We start from the raw sequence: 17779 nt of genomic DNA, 5'->3' as shown, positions 1-17779 counted from the left end.
CCGGGCTGGGGATTCGAACCTGCCACCTTAGGTGTACGTGGCTGGCGCCCTAGCCGGTTGAGCTATAGGTGCCGAGCCAACCCTCTTTTTCTTTAGGAAAACAGGGTATTATATAAAAATACTGTCCTTATTCTCTGATTGTGACTTTACATGACAATTACTAGAAAGTTGTTGGCATTCTCAGGCACGTTAGGGTGTGGACAATTGGCAGTCTTTATCTGTCTCTTAGTCTTAGGACTGGAACTTACAATTAGGACAGAATTTTCAGTATCTTTCTGCTGCAAATCCACCTGGTGCTTGCTTTTGCTAGTACCCAGTGGAAGGAGGTGTCACCATGGTGTATTAAGTATGTGTGTTGCACTGTTACTTTTTTAGCATCATATTTTAAGAAATAACTTAAAAATATGACTTTTGAAAATACATTTTCTGTAATGTATGTTTATAAGTTAATAGATTCTAGGTGTTATAGCTCATTTTAAAAAAACTTTTTGGTTTAAAGTAATTATAGATTCACAGGAAATTGCAGTAATAGTACAGAACAGTTCCATGTACGCTTCCTCAATTTCTCCCATTGGTAATATCATACATAACTATAGTAAATACCACAACTTAGGAAATTGATGTTGGTATAGTCTTCAGACCTCTATTGGAGCTCTTTTTGAATCCTTTTGTGAATCACAGTATTCTTCTATAATTAAATAATAATTTCTTAATTTATTGGTTTAAGAAATTTGGATTTGTAACCTGGCTGCTTAGTAACTAAGACAGATAGGAAATTATATCTTATGCCAGTTATCAGTTTATTGCCCCTTTTGTTTACCTGATCTGATTAACTGAGCTTCAAACATTTCTTTTTTGCAGCAAGCACACTACTAGATTGTGCCAATAGAGGGTGCTGGAGCAATACTGCAGAACGATGGGGCTTCCCTTCCAGTTTCTGATGTGCTGCAGTTGTTTCTTGCTCTTGCTGCAAGGTGTGGGGGACATCCAGTTCTTCTTTTGCTGTTTGGTTCAACCCCGCTGGGCACCCAGTCCCTCAGTGAGCTTATGGCATTGGTTCTACCTCAGTGAGGTCCTCCTAAAGTCCTCTGACTCAGACACTGTGCACCAGACCTTAGCATCAATCACCTTGCGAGTGAGCTGGCTCCAGGAGCCTTGACTTCTTTTGCTCACCTGCCTGCCAACTTTTGCTGTCTGTACTCCAGAGGGTTCTTTCCTGCTTACCTGTGCTCCAGCTTTCCCTGGGCAGTACAACAAACTTCTTTGCTATTTATTGGGGGTGCTGTCACACTCACTGTAGTGAGGTCTGAACCAGCTTTAGAGAAAAGGGCCACACTTCCAAGTTTGCTCTTCCTTGGGCTAATCTCCCTCAGCCCTAGAGTTATAATTCTTTTTATAGTTACTCTTTTATTACAGTTAATAATTCTTCATAGTAAATTTTTCCTGTTCAAATTTTGTGTTCTCTTTTGATTGGACTCTGATTGACAGTAGCTAGTTGATTTGGTGTCTAATGTTATTAACTAGTTCCATGGATAAAGTTTCTGATACTTTTTGTGAAAAACAAAAACCCACAACTAGTTATTTTAGATAGTCTTTTAAATGTCATAATAATGGCAAGAATAATAACCACTATTTAATGATTTCTACTACATGTTTATTTTCATTCCAAGTATTTTAAGGCACAGTTTTTGTTTTCATACTAAAGCAGGACAGCCTGCAAAGGAGGTTATCTTTTATTGACTTTGGTGGGGGGTGGGTGGGTGGGAAGGAGCTAAAGCATGTTATTTTGCCTTGCTAAAAAAATGTAGCTAATAAGCAGCAATGCAAAGATTTGAATCCAGGGTATGTTGCTGTTTTTCCTAAAAACATTTTCATTTGACTGTTCTGTATGACTCTTTTGGGGAAGTGAGGCAGAGGAAAGTATTAAGTACCTATAGATGGGATATGATTATCTTATTTCACTAGTAAATATTGCTTAGTTACTGATATTTTGTCTTTATTTATAATGGTGATATAGTTTTGTTTTCCTTTTAAAGATCTCTGGGTCATTTGAAAGGAATAGGGAAGAAGACCTAAGCATGTTATTTTATTTTATTTTATTGAGACAGAGTCTCACTTTATTGCCCTTGGTAGAGTGCTGTGGCATCACAGCTCACAGCAACCTCCAACTCCTGGACTCATGCAATTCTCCTGCCTCAGCCTCCCAAGTAGCTGGGACTACAGGTGCCTGCCACAATGGCCGGCTATTTTTTTGAGATATTTTTTCTTAATAATACCTAAAACTTTTTTTTTTTTATTAAATCATAGCAGTGTACATTAATACTATCATGGGGTACAGTGTACTGTTTCTGTATACAATTTGAAATACTTTCATCCAACTGGTTAACATAGTCTTCATGTCTTTTTCTTAGTTATTGTGTTGAGACATTTATATTCTACATTTAGAGAAATTCACATGTACCCTTTTAGGATGAACCATAGGCGTGATCCCACCAATCACCCTCCTTCTTTCCCTCCCCTCCCTGTCCCCTCTCCCCATATTCCTGGGCTAAAATTGGGTTATAGCTTTCCTATGAAAGCTATAAATTAGTTTCATAGTAGGGCTGAGTACATTGGATACTTTTTCTTCCATTCTTGGGATACTTTGCTAAGTAGAATATTTTCCAGCTCAGGTTTTTTTTTTTTTTAATCTCTTTGCTGATAAGTATAAATCTTAATGGAGAGATTCCATTCCTTTACTGATGACATTGAAGTTAGTAAAGTGAAAATTTTAAGATCAATGACTATGGTGTTTCCTCACCTGGGTTTCAATCTTGGCTCTACAGTGATCATGAAATTATTTAACTTCTCTTTGCTTCAGTTTCCGGTTTGTAAATTGTGAATGATACTTCTTGGCTGGGCTTGGTGGCTCGCTCTTATAATCTTCACACTCTGGGAGTCAGACACAGGAGGACTGCTTGAACTCAGGAGTTTGAGAGCAGATGGAGCAAGACAGAGACCCCCATCTCTACTAAAAACAGAAAAATTAGCCAGGTGCAAGTGGTATGTGCCTGTATTACTAGCTACTTAGGGGCTGAGGCAGGAGGATCACGTGAGCCCAGCTGTTTGTGCTTGCTATGTGCTATGCATTGCACCACTGTGCTCTAGCCTGGGTGATAAGAATAAAACTGTCTCAAAAACAAAACAAAAAACAAAAACTTTCTAAGATTGTTGGGAAGATAAGATTTGTATATAAAGTATTTGGAATAGTCTTTGACAGAAAATAAATGCTTATTAAATGATTGCTGTTGTTAATGTTGGTGGAACTATTACCACCACAATCATGGTTTTTACTGAGTCTAATGGTGATAACCAGGAATAAGTAGCTTTCAGAATCAAAGTTCCTGCCATTGTCTGAAGTCAAAACTTTAGCAGATTTATTTAGAAACTGTGTATCTATATAGGCAGTCCTTTGCACAGTCATAATATGCATGAATTTCTGTTTTTTTTTTTTGAGACGGAGCCTCAAGCTATCCCCCTGGGTAGAGTGCCATGGCATCACGCTCACAGCAACCTCCAACTCCTGGGCTCAAGCGAGTCTCCTGCCTCCGCCTCCCAAGTAGCTGGGACCACAGGCGCCCGCCACAACGCCTGGCCATTTTTTTGGTTGCAGCCATCATTGTTGTTTGGCGGGCCCGGGCTGGGGATTTGAACCCGCCACCTTAGGTGTATGTGGCTGGTGCCTTAGCCGTTGGAGCCACAGGCGCCGAGCCTGAATTTCTGTTTTTATGTTTTAGTTAAGTAACATCTGTCTCACAACTACAGGGTTCAAATTTCTGTTACTATAGTCTGTTAACTATAATTGAATAAATTACAGACTTTGCAATTAGCTCTTCAGTGTACAAGTAACTGTATAAATATGTGATCAGTGGCCAGTCATTTCATTTCTTTCAAAGTCTATTGGTGATTGGTCACAATGCAGCTGTTATTCGTTCATTCACAAATAGCATAGTATATGGTTGTGTTGTCTCCTTGTCTCCCAGTGATAAATTCATGTGACAATTTGCAAAAAACAAATAGTACAAAGGGAAATTGGCTAACAAAAATAAAAGTACAGCAAAGAAAATAAAAGTGATAGATAATGCTAAAAGTGAAATTACATATGATCTCAGAAAACTGCATAATCTTAGAAGGTCTGAAAATAATGACAGCAATATGAAGATAGGATGAAGATAGCTTGAGTGAAGCTGTGATATGAACCATATTGAGAAAGTCTGATGAATTAAAAAAAGAACATGTTAAAGTCACTTTAACTTCTTTTAGTTTGAGTTACACTAGGAACAGAAGGCCACTTATGTTGAAGTGGAGCATTTACTTCTAATTTGGATTAAAGGTTACAATAAGAAAAAAATCCAATCAATATTGGGCTAGCACTCAATCCAAAGTATTAAAGCTAGTTGACGTGTTGAAGGAAATAGTAATTACAAGGAGCCTGGCCATCATACAATTTTTTTTAGCTTAATTTCAGAAAAAATATGGCATAAAGCGTGTCATTGAAAACATTCAAGCATCATGGCAGGGAACAACAATGACTAGTATGCGTGTAGTGTATCAAAACTTTTAACTTCATTATAGAAGCAACTTTTCAGTTGAATTTGAATAGACCATACATGGAGATGTTGAAGAAGTAGCAGAAGTAGCAGACTGTGGGAGTGTTGACATGGCCACTATTTGGTGGACTACAGATTTGTAGCTAGAGGAGCTTAGTGAAGACAAACTCATGTGCATAAATAAATGGTTGCAATAAAAAGGATGAATATCCTAGAGGAAATGACTCTGGCAAAAAGTTGACATTAAAAGAACTCTTGGAAATATTTCATAACATTGAAAATGCAAAGGATAAAATATTGGAAACTGATCCAAACTTAAAAAGGAATAGGACAGTTTACCAAGACATAAAAAAGGATACTTCATATTGTAAGTTATATGAGAAGGCACTGTTGAAACTATTTTTATTATTTTTTTCAAATAAAGAAAATACTTTAATTTCTAATGTTTCTAAGTGCCTTAAATGATAAAGTACTAAGTATATAATAGTTTTACTTTTTTCTATTTCCTATGCATTTATAACTGACAATAAGGGAATTATTAATGCTTTAATGAAAAAAAATTAAAAGCCACAGAACAATTATACTTATTCCTATTACATAATCACTTTGTATAGTTTCAGGTTGTAAGGTTATTTTTCTGATTAGATACTACTGCATGTAGTAAGGAATGGCTGTGTATCTTTCTCTGCTTGATTCCTTTAGTAAGGGAAAACAATCTCAGTGATTCTCATATTAGGAGATTTTCCCAAACTATCTTTTTGTTTTAGTCTCTTTAGGGTAGTACTGATTGGGATTCTAGGTTTTTATAAAATTAGTTTTAGTGTTTTACATATTGCTCCAAAAAACTGTGATTGAATTTTAGATTTTCTTTTTTGCAGTTCTGTTTACCCCTTTCTATTATGTTATCACTTTCTTATTTTTAATAACAAAAATTTAGTACAGCAAGAAGAAGTGTTCTTTAATTGAGGATTGGTCAGATCCTTCCTCTCTTCCATTTTTATCTGTAGTCTTCATGGAAGTGTATAGAATTCCTAATGCTTCAAAGGACTCAATTAGGCAAAAATAAAAAAGAAAAGTTAAAGATTCTTGTTATAGGAGATTAAGGTAACATCTATTTTTCTTATTTTTTTCCTGCAGTTAAGTCTAAAGCAACACTAGACATGATGAGTTTTTGGTGTTAGAAATCTAACGTGGTATTAAAAGCTGCTTAAATCTCTATTTTGAGTAAAAACCTTATTAAGTACTATGGAAGTCAGAGCTTTCTCTTCTTAATGAGAATGGAAGGTGTAAAAGTAATTTATAATTGGTAACTACTTTTAGTGCACTTTTACCATGAGTTTTTTAAATTTCAACTTTATGTTAACATAATTAACATATAAGCAGGTATTTGTATTTTAAAAATGTGGACGATGAGACTTTGGTGTTTGTGACTTGCCCAGGGTTATGCAGGGAATTTATAGTCTTTTCTGTTGCTAGCTTAGGAGGGGTGGCAGGCTATAATGTAAAAGACCATACATACAGTTTTGTAGTAATAAACTTGGGCTTAAATTCTAGTCTTATAATTCAATAGCTATGTTGCTTTGAGCAGACCACTTCTACTTTCTGAAATCAGTTTTATCATTTGTTATCTGAGGGCTGTTTTCAAACATAATTGCAGTAATATAGAAGTGTCTGCCTTAAAGTTGAGATAGTTAATAAATAGTGGCTTCTATTTTAATAATAGTTGTTAATGATAATATCACATATCATTCTCAAGAGGTTTTATTTCAAATTTTTGATCAGGTCAGTTATTTACTATATTACAAATAATGTTGTGTGTGTTTCCTCTCTGGTTTGTTAACATTCTGTATTTAATAGGTATCACAGAACTGACTGTATTGTGTCAGACTTCCTGTCTACTTATTTTCCTCCCCTACTAGACCGTAAACTCATTGAAAAAAATAGGTGGGATAGCAATTTGCTTTCTCTTTTATTTATAGAGTTAATCAGAGAAGCTCGACTACTTTGAACTATCTAATGAAACACTTAATATTCCATTAGGTGTTTGTGTTACTAATAATATTGATCTAATTCCTGACACATTATTCCTAATATATCTTGCTGGTCTCTGTAGGAATCCTTATGTGCTTTAATGAAGTATAATTTTGGAAATGACTAATACATTTTGATAGAAAATAATTATGTAATTTTAGTGCTGGAAGAACTCTTAAAGTTTGTGTATTATACCTCTCCTATTTGCTAGGTGAGGAAGAAGAGGCCCAAGGGGGTTAAGTGAGTCTTCTAAAGACACATATAAGTCAGGAAAAGAGCAGTACACCAAAGATAAAAAATAAGGTGATAAGTATTACCATTTAAAAGAAAATCTAAACCTCTGAGGCTCCTTTTTGAGTAGAACTTAATATATGAATATTATGGTAAGGAAATATAAAATTTTATTCATTTTGTCATTTGTCTGGAAGTGCTTGAGAAACAAAATGGCACAAAACTTTAAATTTTCAAAAAGACCAAAAGGAAGGGTAGAACAATATTTCAGACTGTTACCATTGGTTCCTAAGGGAGCTGAGAGAGAAGGGAGAAATTTTGTTTTCTCACATACTTCAGTATTTATTAATTTATTATAATGAGCATGTAATAATAGTTTATAATTAAAAAAAACCCCGTAACATAGAAAATTGTTCTAAAAAAACCCATGGGAGATAACAAGCTGAAGCAAAGTATATGGGGACATGTGAGACAAATCTGTCTTCATTGACCTGGGTTTTTATTATTTTTTTTATTTTTTGAGACAGAGTTTTACTGTGTCGCCCTCAGTAGAGTGCTGTGGTATCACAGCTCATAGCAACCTCAAACTCTTGTACTTAAGTGATTCTTTTGCCTCAGCCTCCAAATTAGCTGGCGCTGTAACTACTGTGCTACGGGTGCTGAGCCTGACCTGAGTTTTTAGTTAGAGAAACCAAATTTTGCATCTGAAAAAGAATTAGATTTTTTAAAATTCTTGCTTAGCAAGAGTTTAAGACAATAGTGAAAGAAATAGTACAGTGAACTGCATGATTATCGTTTGATTTGTAGAGACAGTATTTATTTTAGGAGTTCATAGGAAAGAGACACTGTGTATAGTAATCTTATTGAAATTATGAACGTTAGAGTATAGTTATTTCTGTGTACTTACTAAGCTTATATTTGGACAGAACCAATCACTTGTTTTATTTATGTGAGAAAAAGACACACTACTACGAAAGTAAACCTTTGGAAAACAATAAGGATCAGATTAAGTGTTGCAGGTCAGCTGCCACTGTTTGAAATTTTTGAACTCTTATGTTTAATTCAGTAATATTCTAAACCTCTTCTGTAAAGTGCCCCATAGTGTATCTTTAAATTTTGGGAAGCTAAGTATGGGTATGTGTTGTTGGCAGAGGAACACTGTGGATAGATTATATTGCCTCTTGAGTTATAAGACCTAATTAAGAGCAATATGAATTTGGGTAAATTGCTTCTCTGGGCTTCATTTTGCTTACTTGTAAAGTGGAGTTAATAATAGCTAACAAATTTCAAAATCTTAGATTTAGCTGAATTTTAAGAGCCTATGGAAATCCTTTTCAAATAAAGTGGTAGTAAGATTTCTAAAGCTTCTCTAGTATTGTGAAGCACAGAGCAATGCAAATAATAACATATTAATAGTATATTGGATAGGTGGCGCCCATAGCTCAGTGGGTAGGGTATCAGCTACATATACCCAGGCTAGTGGGTTCGAACCCAGCCTGGGTCAGCTAAACAACAATGACAATTGCAACAAAAAAATAGCTGGGCATTGTGGTGGGTACCTGTAGTCCCAGCTACTTGGGAGGCTGAGGCAAGAGAATCACTTAAGCCCAAGAGTTTGAGTTTGCTGTGAGCTGTGACGCCACAGCACTATACGGAAGGCATCATAGTGAGACTCAGTCTCAAACAAACAAACAAACCCCACAAAAACCAAAAATAGTATATTGGATAATATCTTCACTAAAATAGCACATTTAGTAATAAAGTTTATATAACTTCTTTTTTTAAACTGAGAATATACTGTAGTATTAACATGTTGCACTCAGTGACCATGACTGTTGAGGTCCAGAGTAATAGTTGCTTTCTGTTAATCTGGTCTGATGCAGAGTGGGAGCTCAATGTCTTACTTTTAGAAACCTCTTTGACTTAGCTGGGTTAACTGATCTTGACCAATGTGTTTGGAATAACTCTAAGGCAAATAAAAGCGCTTATCTCCCTAGAAACTAGTTTATATCTCACTGCCTATTTAATTTTAGTCAACAATTTGTGGCCTTTTTTTGTGGGGGCGGGGAAGAGCATTTTCTGACTATTGGTAATCTTTTACATGCAATATAAAGATCTGGGAATTTAGGTAACTTATTTCCATGTGATTTTATTATGTATCTCCATGAATTCTTATTTCTGGTGTTCCTAGAAAAAGAAACTAAAGCTCTTTGTAAGTACACAGCTCAGATTATGTAGTTATTTAAAAAGGCTTTTTGCTCACTGGGCTTCTATATATTCTTGATACCTTATTTCTCCTTTTTTTTTTCCCCCAATATTTTCAGATGTTTTGGAATGTTATTAAGCCCAGGTCGAAACGTGAAGAACAGTGACATGCATTTACTGGATATGGTAATGATAATCTTAAGCGCTTAACCAAGTATAGATGATAGTTATTTTATATTTTAAAAGTATTTTCTATTTAAAAATTTTGTCATATTATCAAAATTGTTTCTTTCAGGCATATAATAGTAATTGAATTTGGAAACCTGAACTTAAAGTTACATGTGAGGGAGGGATTTAGGACAGTTTCCACCAAAACAGTCATTTGCAAGTTGAAAGCAAATAAAAGGATAGTGTTATAACAGTGTACATCTATTCATTAATCTTAGGAAGATGACTTTTCTTGGAACCCAAAATAATAAGTACATGTTTATAGTAAGTATCTCCAGAGTGAATATGTGTTTCATTTATTTTAACATACACTATAAATTTGCGTATTGTGATTGATGCTTTTGTTTTCCATAAAGCATTTCCCTTTCTTAATTTCTTCTTGATTACCTGTCCTTAGCAAAATATATTTATTGTGGAAAAGGTATTTATTTAAGTGATGCCCTTAAAGGTTAATATATTTATTCAATAGCTGGTAAAAGCAGCAAACCATCTTAACTTTTAAACAAAAATACTTTTTAATAATGCAGTTATTGAAAACATTTAGTTTATGATTTAGAAATGTCATAGGAAATAACATTAAAATAAGAAAATAAGTATAAAGTTTTTTAGTGAATTGAGATTTTTATATTTATTAATAAGCACTACATGTTTTCTTTCTTTCAGCTGTGTTTTGCAAATGTCAGTTAAATATTGCTAATTCTTTTAACTTTTTCTTTAAATTATTTCATGGTAATATCAACACTGATTTTCTACCAGTAATGGAATGGCCATTTAGGCTTTTGGGCATCTGTTTGTATACCAAGTGTTTTGTGAAGGTCTGGAGTTATAGATATGAGTAAAATATAGTTCTTACCATGTGTGGGTTCATCATCTTGGGATGGAAACAGACCTGTTATATATGTGACTATAGCAATGGGTTAAGTACTGTCTATAGTAGTAAAATGAGCCTCAGAAGTATCAGGGAAGCACTGCCTGGATAGGTCAGATAAGGACAAGATAAGTTAACTTGAATGTGAAAACATAACTTAGCTATTGATCTCTCTCTCTTTCATTTATCTTTACCACATATCAGTAATGAATGTGGCTTACTTAAGCCAAGCCGTAGCATTTTAGAGCTCTGAAAATTCTGTGAGGAGGTACTTTGGAAGCATTGTGTTATTAAAAAATTTCAAGATCGTAGGTCATAATTAATCAGAGTCTTTCAGAATTTAAAAGATGAAGGTGAATCACTGGCACAGACTTGTCCACAAAGTCTTAGTTTGGATTATAGAATTATAGATATGATGTAACTTTCTGGAGCTCCTTCATCATGTCTGTCTAATTTGCAGAGCAGTCTTCCACCTTTGAGTCTATATCAAAACAAAGACTTGTCAGTATTCAGAGAAGGGGCTTACCTGCACAGTAAATAGTTGGGTAAATGGGAGGGTTTGTATTTGCAATTTGTTATTACCCAGTTCTGTTAATCTTTGTGATGTCTCTAATATGTGGTCATTGAATCTCAGCTAGACTACATCTAATAAAAAGGAGCTTATTAACTTATGTTAAAGTCTAAGGGAAAGTTCTGGTTATTACAAAATTATTTCATGATAATCACCATATAATCACATTTCTTGTAACTTTGCCTGATTATTCTTTGTTCTGCCTACTAGAGCAAGTTGTGAATACTTCTGCTCCTTCTGTGACACACCCAAGTACCATGTGAACCCTGGAAACAAATTTTACCTTCTTATACTTATTTAGTCTCATGAATTTTGAAAAAGCATGCAATTACATTTCATTTAACTTGAGAATTTGTGAGACTTTTCTGTTTGTTTTCAACAATTTTTAACCAGTATAGTCCTTCCCTGTGAATATTTCTGATAAGTAGGGTGATTTGAGATTTTCCTAGGTTAATAAATCCATACTTTTTTTAGTTTAATGTAAACTCTTTGTAAAATGAAAGTCATAAACCACAGTCAGATTGCTTACTCATGTATTGCACAATGACATACTGGTCAAAGATAGCTTGTCTCTCTGACAGTGGCCCCATAGGTTTATAATACCGTATTTACTGTGCTTTTCCAGTGTTTAGATACATAAATGTGTAACATATTGTTATAATTACCTACAGTATATTCAGTATAGTAACATTGTGTACAAGTTACAAATAGGCTGTGCCATATGCCTGGTCGTGTGGTAGCCTATGGGTGGGGAGCCTGTGGCCTTCTGATTTCAAGATTGTTCTTTTTTATGCACCAAAGGAGGCAAGAAAACCTATATCTTTCTCTACTGCACCCCTTTTAATAAAAGAATTTCTTCTGTAAAATTTGAATTCAGTGAAAAGGCCATAATTAAGGACTTAGAAGGCCATGTGTGGCCTTACGGTTGTAGGTTCCCCACCTGATATTCAAACCATGATGAAATTACCTAAGAAGACATTCTCAGAAAGTATCCCTGTGGCATTAAGTAACACATGACTTTATATATATATATATATATGTGTGTGTGTGTGTGTGTGTGTATATATGTACATAAATAAAATCATATATAGGGCAGCACCTGTGTCTCCATGGGTAGGGCGCTGGCCCCATATATTGAGGGTGGCGGGTTCAAACCCAGCCCCGGCTAAACTGCAACAAAAAAAATAACCAGGTGTTGTGGCAGGCACCTTAGTCCCAGCTACTCGGGAGGCTGGGGCAAAAGAATCACTTAAGCCCAGGAGTTGGAGAGTTCTGTGAGCTATGATGTCATGGCATTCTACCGCGGGCAATAAAGTGATACTCTGTCTCTAAAAAAATAAATAAAATCATATATAAACAAAATTAGTTTTTTTGCGGGGGGGGGTACAAGTAACAAAGAATCCATTTTCTTTCATGGTAAGAATATTTTTGGTCAAAGTACTTGTAATGTAGGAATAAGGGGCTCAGAATTTTTGACCCCCAGTTGTTGATACAAGAAAAGCAGAAAACCCAGCAGAGGCAGGTTTCTTGGTACTGCAACACAATATAAACTTCGGAAATGCCTCAGATAGTTTGTGGATCTTTACCATTAGCCATTTATTGGCACTAGGCCATAGCTGGATCCACAGTTAAAAATACATTTTGTGTTGCAATCCAGTACTCTTGTAATGTGCATATGTGTAAAACAGTGAAAGTAAATAGTTCATTTAACAGTTCCTAATCCTTATGTCCTCTGTTATCTTCCCTTGTACTTGCTTCCTCCCTGTGCCATCTCTGTCCTTTTATCTCTGACCCCACTCCTTCTGCTTCTCTCTCCATTCCTTCTTGCCTCATGGTATTTCCCTTTGTTTTTTATCTGCATAAGTTATAATTTTTAAGTTTTGTAATGGTATTTTCTCCATTTCTTACCACTTAGTAATTTCCAAATACTCTGTTTTCATATATATATTTTTTCCTACTTCATAATATGTTATCTTGTAACCTTTTCTTCTGTGTGGCCTTTTTATGGTTATTTTCTCCATTTCTTTCTATTTAGCAATTTCCAAATATTCTACTTTTTTTAAAAATATTTTTTTCCTATGTTGTAACTTTTTCTTCTTGATGGCCTGATTTCTCATCAAAACCTTTTAGCTTCCACTGCTGAGTGCCCACTGTCTTTAGTATTTATTTGTTAATTGAAAGAGAGATTTTGATTGATCTAGCTCACCTTTTGAGACTTAAGCATAGCAAAAATTCTAGTATGGACATGAATTTGGTTCTTTTGGGTCAGAAGGAGGCCTAATTAAGAGATAGATGGGTTGGGGGGGGGGCTTGGGAATTGGGGTATACATGTGTGTGTCTGTGAGAGAGAAAAAGAGAGAACACATGAGTGTTTTGGGTTCCTAAGTGGATTTCCTTTATAAATAGCCTTAGGTGAACCTCATATCTCAAATGCAGAGTCTCTGCACTCAATCTATATAATCTGATTAGTGAAGGACCAGTAACATACTAGGAAAATATAGATAGTGATTGCCAAATGATACAGTTTTACAGGGGTTCAGAGAGGCATGTATGAGGGGGTAATAATAAAAAAAAAGAAAAATGTTCCCCTTTGTTATAGTTTAATCCTTTGAGCACTCTCTATTCGTAATATGAGAAAATTGGCACAGAAAATTGAAATAGGATAGATGCCATTCTTTTGCATGTACACATACTTGTATGTTTGTGTGCTGTTTTTCCATGGGACAGTCTCTACTCCTTGTATCCCTATACACACACACACACCCCTTATATGTGGCCTTGCTTTTGATGTAGGAATTGCTAGCTTTTTAGTGAGAGTCAAGAGCTGGCTTGATCAAAGTATTAAAGAACAAAGGAGAGAGAGAAGGGAATAGTATAAGGGTAGAGGGAGAGAGTTAGTATACTTGGATGTTGCTTATAAACCAAAATTAGTTTAATATGATGATTAGAAGAAAGTACACAAGTATCTGCCATATAGATAATGTAAAAATATTAATTTGGAGGCGTTAATTGCTATAGATTAAATTGATATTTTAATCATGCTTAAAAACTACACTAAAGACTACACTAAAAATTGGAAATGAGAAGAATATTAACTTTCCCCTATGATTAGCTATTAATTCAGTTTAACTATCTTCAGTTATTTCTGTATTATAGTTCTAGTGGAAATAATGTACATCCTTACAGGTATAGTTATATGAGAGTTTTGACAACCAGTATAAGATCAAGTTAAATATAACTTAGTAGCAATGTTAAGTTTTTGTGATTCATTATGTAAGGGCATGCCTCCTTTTATCCAGGAGGTTGATGTCTCTAGAAACTGTGCTTGAAGAAAGCTGTAGGATAATTTAATTATTATAGAAATGCTTTTATAATGCTATTTGTAAGATGAAAAAAATTTGTAGTGACGATAAAGCCCTTATTTGATTGTTAGTCTAAATTAAATAAATTGAATTGCTTAATGTAAGATACTATTTAAAGTGGCAATAATGTTGATCTATATATTATCAGTGATTCCTATTTGAATTTTATAGGAATCCATGGGAAAGAGCTATGATGGGAGAGCTTATGTTATCACCGGCATGTGGAACCCCAATGCACCAATATTTCTGGCACTTAATGAGGAAACCCCGAAAGGTGACTTTTCTTAAAAAATCCCTTATTATTTGCTTTAAATTTTATATTATGAACCATGTTGTTTTATCATGTTTTTAAAAAAAAATTTGGTAGTCATTTAAAATGAAGATATTCTTTTCATTTAGAATCTGAGGTACTCTTTTGTAATTTGTACTTCTATGGGGAAAAACCCCACTACATAAAAGAATATCCCCCCAAATACTAAGGAAACAAATTCTGGAGTTTTTACATACCTACGATGATTATTTTAACCATTTTTTTTTGCCTCTGTTCGCCTGTGTGTTTTGCCTCTCCTCTCCATCATCTTATTTTAAACTAAATATAAAGTTTTACCCAATGAGTTATATTCTTACTTTACTATTGGTCAAATAATAATTTATATTTAGAATAAATGGATTAGTTTGCTTTATCTTTAGACCTAATATTATTTAGTTTACACCCACAGTAGACTTTTTGTTAAATATAGGAGCATTTGTGAATATTGATATGTTAATATGTTAGTGAAGAACATCAAAATGATAAGTATTCTCTAATTTCTTTAAAAAGAGTATTCACCAGTTTTGTGTATTGTGTACATTTGATCTCACATTCAGTTGTCTAAAAGTTAATGCTAAAAAGAGAGAAAAAAAGACTATATAAAATTTATTTTTTCATATATTTAATATTAATAAATAATTTTTATACTCGCAATTTGTTATTTCTGGAGGACATGCTCATAAATACCAGCCTACAACCTTCTTTCTTATAGTGGTTCAGAAAGAAAACACAACAATGAGAAAAATAAGCCTATTGATAACTTTGAAGACTCAAATATAGGAGTTTCAAGTTATAAAATATCAAGTTATAAAAGTATGTTCTGTTTTAATGTAACAAATTTCATTTAGTATTTTCATATACTTTTAGTCTTCTACTAGGAGAAAATTCTTTTTTTTTTTTTTGAGACAGAGTCTCATCACATTGCCCTCAGTAGAGTACCAAGGTGTGCAGCTTACAGCAACCTCCAACTCCTGGGCTTAAGTGATTCTCTTTCCTCAGCTTCCCAAGTAGCTGGGACTATAGGCACCTGCCACAACGCACAGCTATTTTTTGATTGTAGTTGTCATTGTTGTTTGGCAGGCCCTGGCTAGGTTCGAGTCTGCCACCTCCAGTGTATGTGGCTGGTGCCCTAGCCACTGAGCTACATACACCAAGCCAAGAGAAAATTCATTTGTAATTTATTTGTTCGATTAAAATAAACTTTGTATAATTTTATAATACAATAATATCCAAAATATAATGTGCTTTAAATCTTTTTATTTACTTAGATAAAATGTCATTCTGTTGCTCCAGGCTAGAGTACTATGTATGGGATCATAGCTCACAGTAACCTGAAACTCCTGGGCTCAGTCCTCTTGCCTCATCCTCCTGAGTAGGTGGGACTACTGGCACCTCCACAACTACTCCACAACTCTTAGTTAATGTTTCTGTTTTTTTAGTAGAGATGGGGTCTCACTCTTGCTCAAGCTGGTCTTGAATTCCTCAGCTCAAACAATCTCCTGGCCTTGGCCTTCCGGAATGCTAGGATTACAGGTCTGAGCCATGACACACAGCCTATGCTTTAAATTTAAAGTCCATTTATCTGCCACACAAAAATGTTGCCCTGATTTTTTTCTTTTTCTTTTTGAGATAGAATCTTGCTCTGTCACCCTGGGTAGAGTGCCTTGGCATCATAGTTTACAGCCAGCTCAAACCGTTGGCCTCAGGTAATCCTCTTGCCTCAGCCTCCTGAGTGGTTGGGACTAAAGGCGTGTGCCACCATGTCTGCCTGTTTTATTTTTATTTTTAAATAAAGCGTCTCACTCTTGTTTAGGTTGTTCTTGAACTCCTTGACCTCAAGAATTCTCTGGCCTCAGCCTCTCAGAGTGGTAGTATTATAGGTGTGTGTGGGCCTATTATAATATTTTTTAAGAATCACTATTGAAGGTTCCTTCTAATCATGGGTTTGGTTATTTGGACTTTCCTTTAACTGAGAACTAAAAGCTATGAAAAAAATAGATTTTAAAAATATTTAAAAAGAAATTAAGAGATTTTAAAATAATATGAAATTAGTAGGCCACAGATGTAAGAAACCCAATGAATATTAAGCAGTGTAAATAAACAAAAATGAAATCCATGTTTTGGTTAATCATAGTAAAACTGAAGAAAGTCAATAGACGTTAACCTAGAAGAGTCTAGATTCAGTTTAAATGATGTCTGTGGCCAAGTTAAACATTTTATTTTATTTTATTTTTGAGACAGAGGCTCAAGCTATCCCCCTGGGTAGAGTGTCGTGGCATCACAGCTCACAGCAACCTCCAACTCCCGGGCTCAAGCGAGTCTCCTGCCTTAGCCTCCCAAGCAGCTGGGACCACAGGTGCCCGCCACAACGCCTGGCCATTTTTTGGTTGCAGCTGTCATTGTTGTTGTTTTGGTGGGCCTGGGCTGAATTTGAACCTGCCACCCTAGGTGTATGTGGCTGGCACTTTAGCCACTTGAGCCACAGGTGCCGAGCCCAAGATAAACATTTTAAATAATAACTAGAATTTTGACCTGTAACATACTATTGTCTAAAAGTGAACTATGAGGGTACTGACCTATCTCCAGGAACTTCCCTTAAGGGATACAGCACGGAGATATTTATATCAATAACATTTTACCTGTACAAGCTTAACATGTAGAAGGCTGTGCTTCTTTTCTGATTTGACAGTTCTTCCCATGCAATTCACTAAAACAAGCCTAATAATTTCTAGTATTTTTTTTTTTATAAAAGGACAAATCTCTGTGTTTTAAAGAGGATCTCTGGAAAATCTGATAGTTTTAGAATAAAAGGTATCATTTTAATATTTTATTTTATTTATTTTTATGTTAAGAATCTAATCTGATTTGGGGAATGAAAAAAAATTGTCAGGAGATTTGGACACTTGATTAAGATAGGATAATTAGTGCCTGAGAAACATACTTGGTTATCTATTTAATCACATTAAAATGTTTAAAAAATAAATATAGAAGGTAGTATGATTGTAAAGTATCTTGATTCTTTCATGAGTGAGGAAACTTTGTTTTCTTAAATAATCAAAGATTAATAAAGCCAGAATAAAACCCAGAAAATTTCTACTACAGATAAACGAGTGTACATGACCGTGGCAGTGGATATGGTAGTCACAGAGGTGGTGGAGCCTGTCCGCTTTCTCCTGGAGACAGTAGTTCGTGTGTACCCTGCAAATGAGCGATTTTGGTATTTCAGCAGAAAGACTTTCACAGAGACTTTCTTCATGAGATTGAAACAGGTAGGATCTCTTTGCTCTTTTCATATAGTAACACATATTTTTCTTTCTACCTTTCTTTTTTAATTCCAAGATAATTCCTGAAGTAATAGTACAGTTCCTCAGAAAATCAAATAAT

The 17779-nt window shown here is 34.8% G+C and overlaps 1 protein-coding gene across 5 annotated transcripts in view; it reads left to right on the top strand.

The window, feature by feature from the left end:
* RABGAP1L (RAB GTPase activating protein 1 like) overlaps positions 1–17779 on the top strand; it is a 665252-nt gene that overhangs the window by 114846 nt on the left and 532627 nt on the right. For all 5 annotated transcript variants that reach the window (XM_023510844.1, XM_023510847.1, XM_023510846.1 and 2 more), the window contains 3 exons: positions 9176–9242; positions 14257–14359; positions 17498–17664. In XM_023510844.1, the coding sequence (XP_023366612.1) occupies positions 9176–9242; positions 14257–14359; positions 17498–17664 (337 nt within the window). The remainder of the gene's footprint in view (positions 1–9175; positions 9243–14256; positions 14360–17497; positions 17665–17779) is intronic.

The sequence above is a fragment of the Otolemur garnettii genome, unplaced genomic scaffold, assembly GCF_000181295.1.
Source record: "Otolemur garnettii isolate 467f Iridium unplaced genomic scaffold, OtoGar3 scaffold00016, whole genome shotgun sequence".
In the NCBI taxonomy this organism is placed as follows: Eukaryota; Metazoa; Chordata; class Mammalia; order Primates; family Galagidae; genus Otolemur; species Otolemur garnettii.
This window is presented reverse-complemented; position numbering and strand designations above follow the sequence as displayed.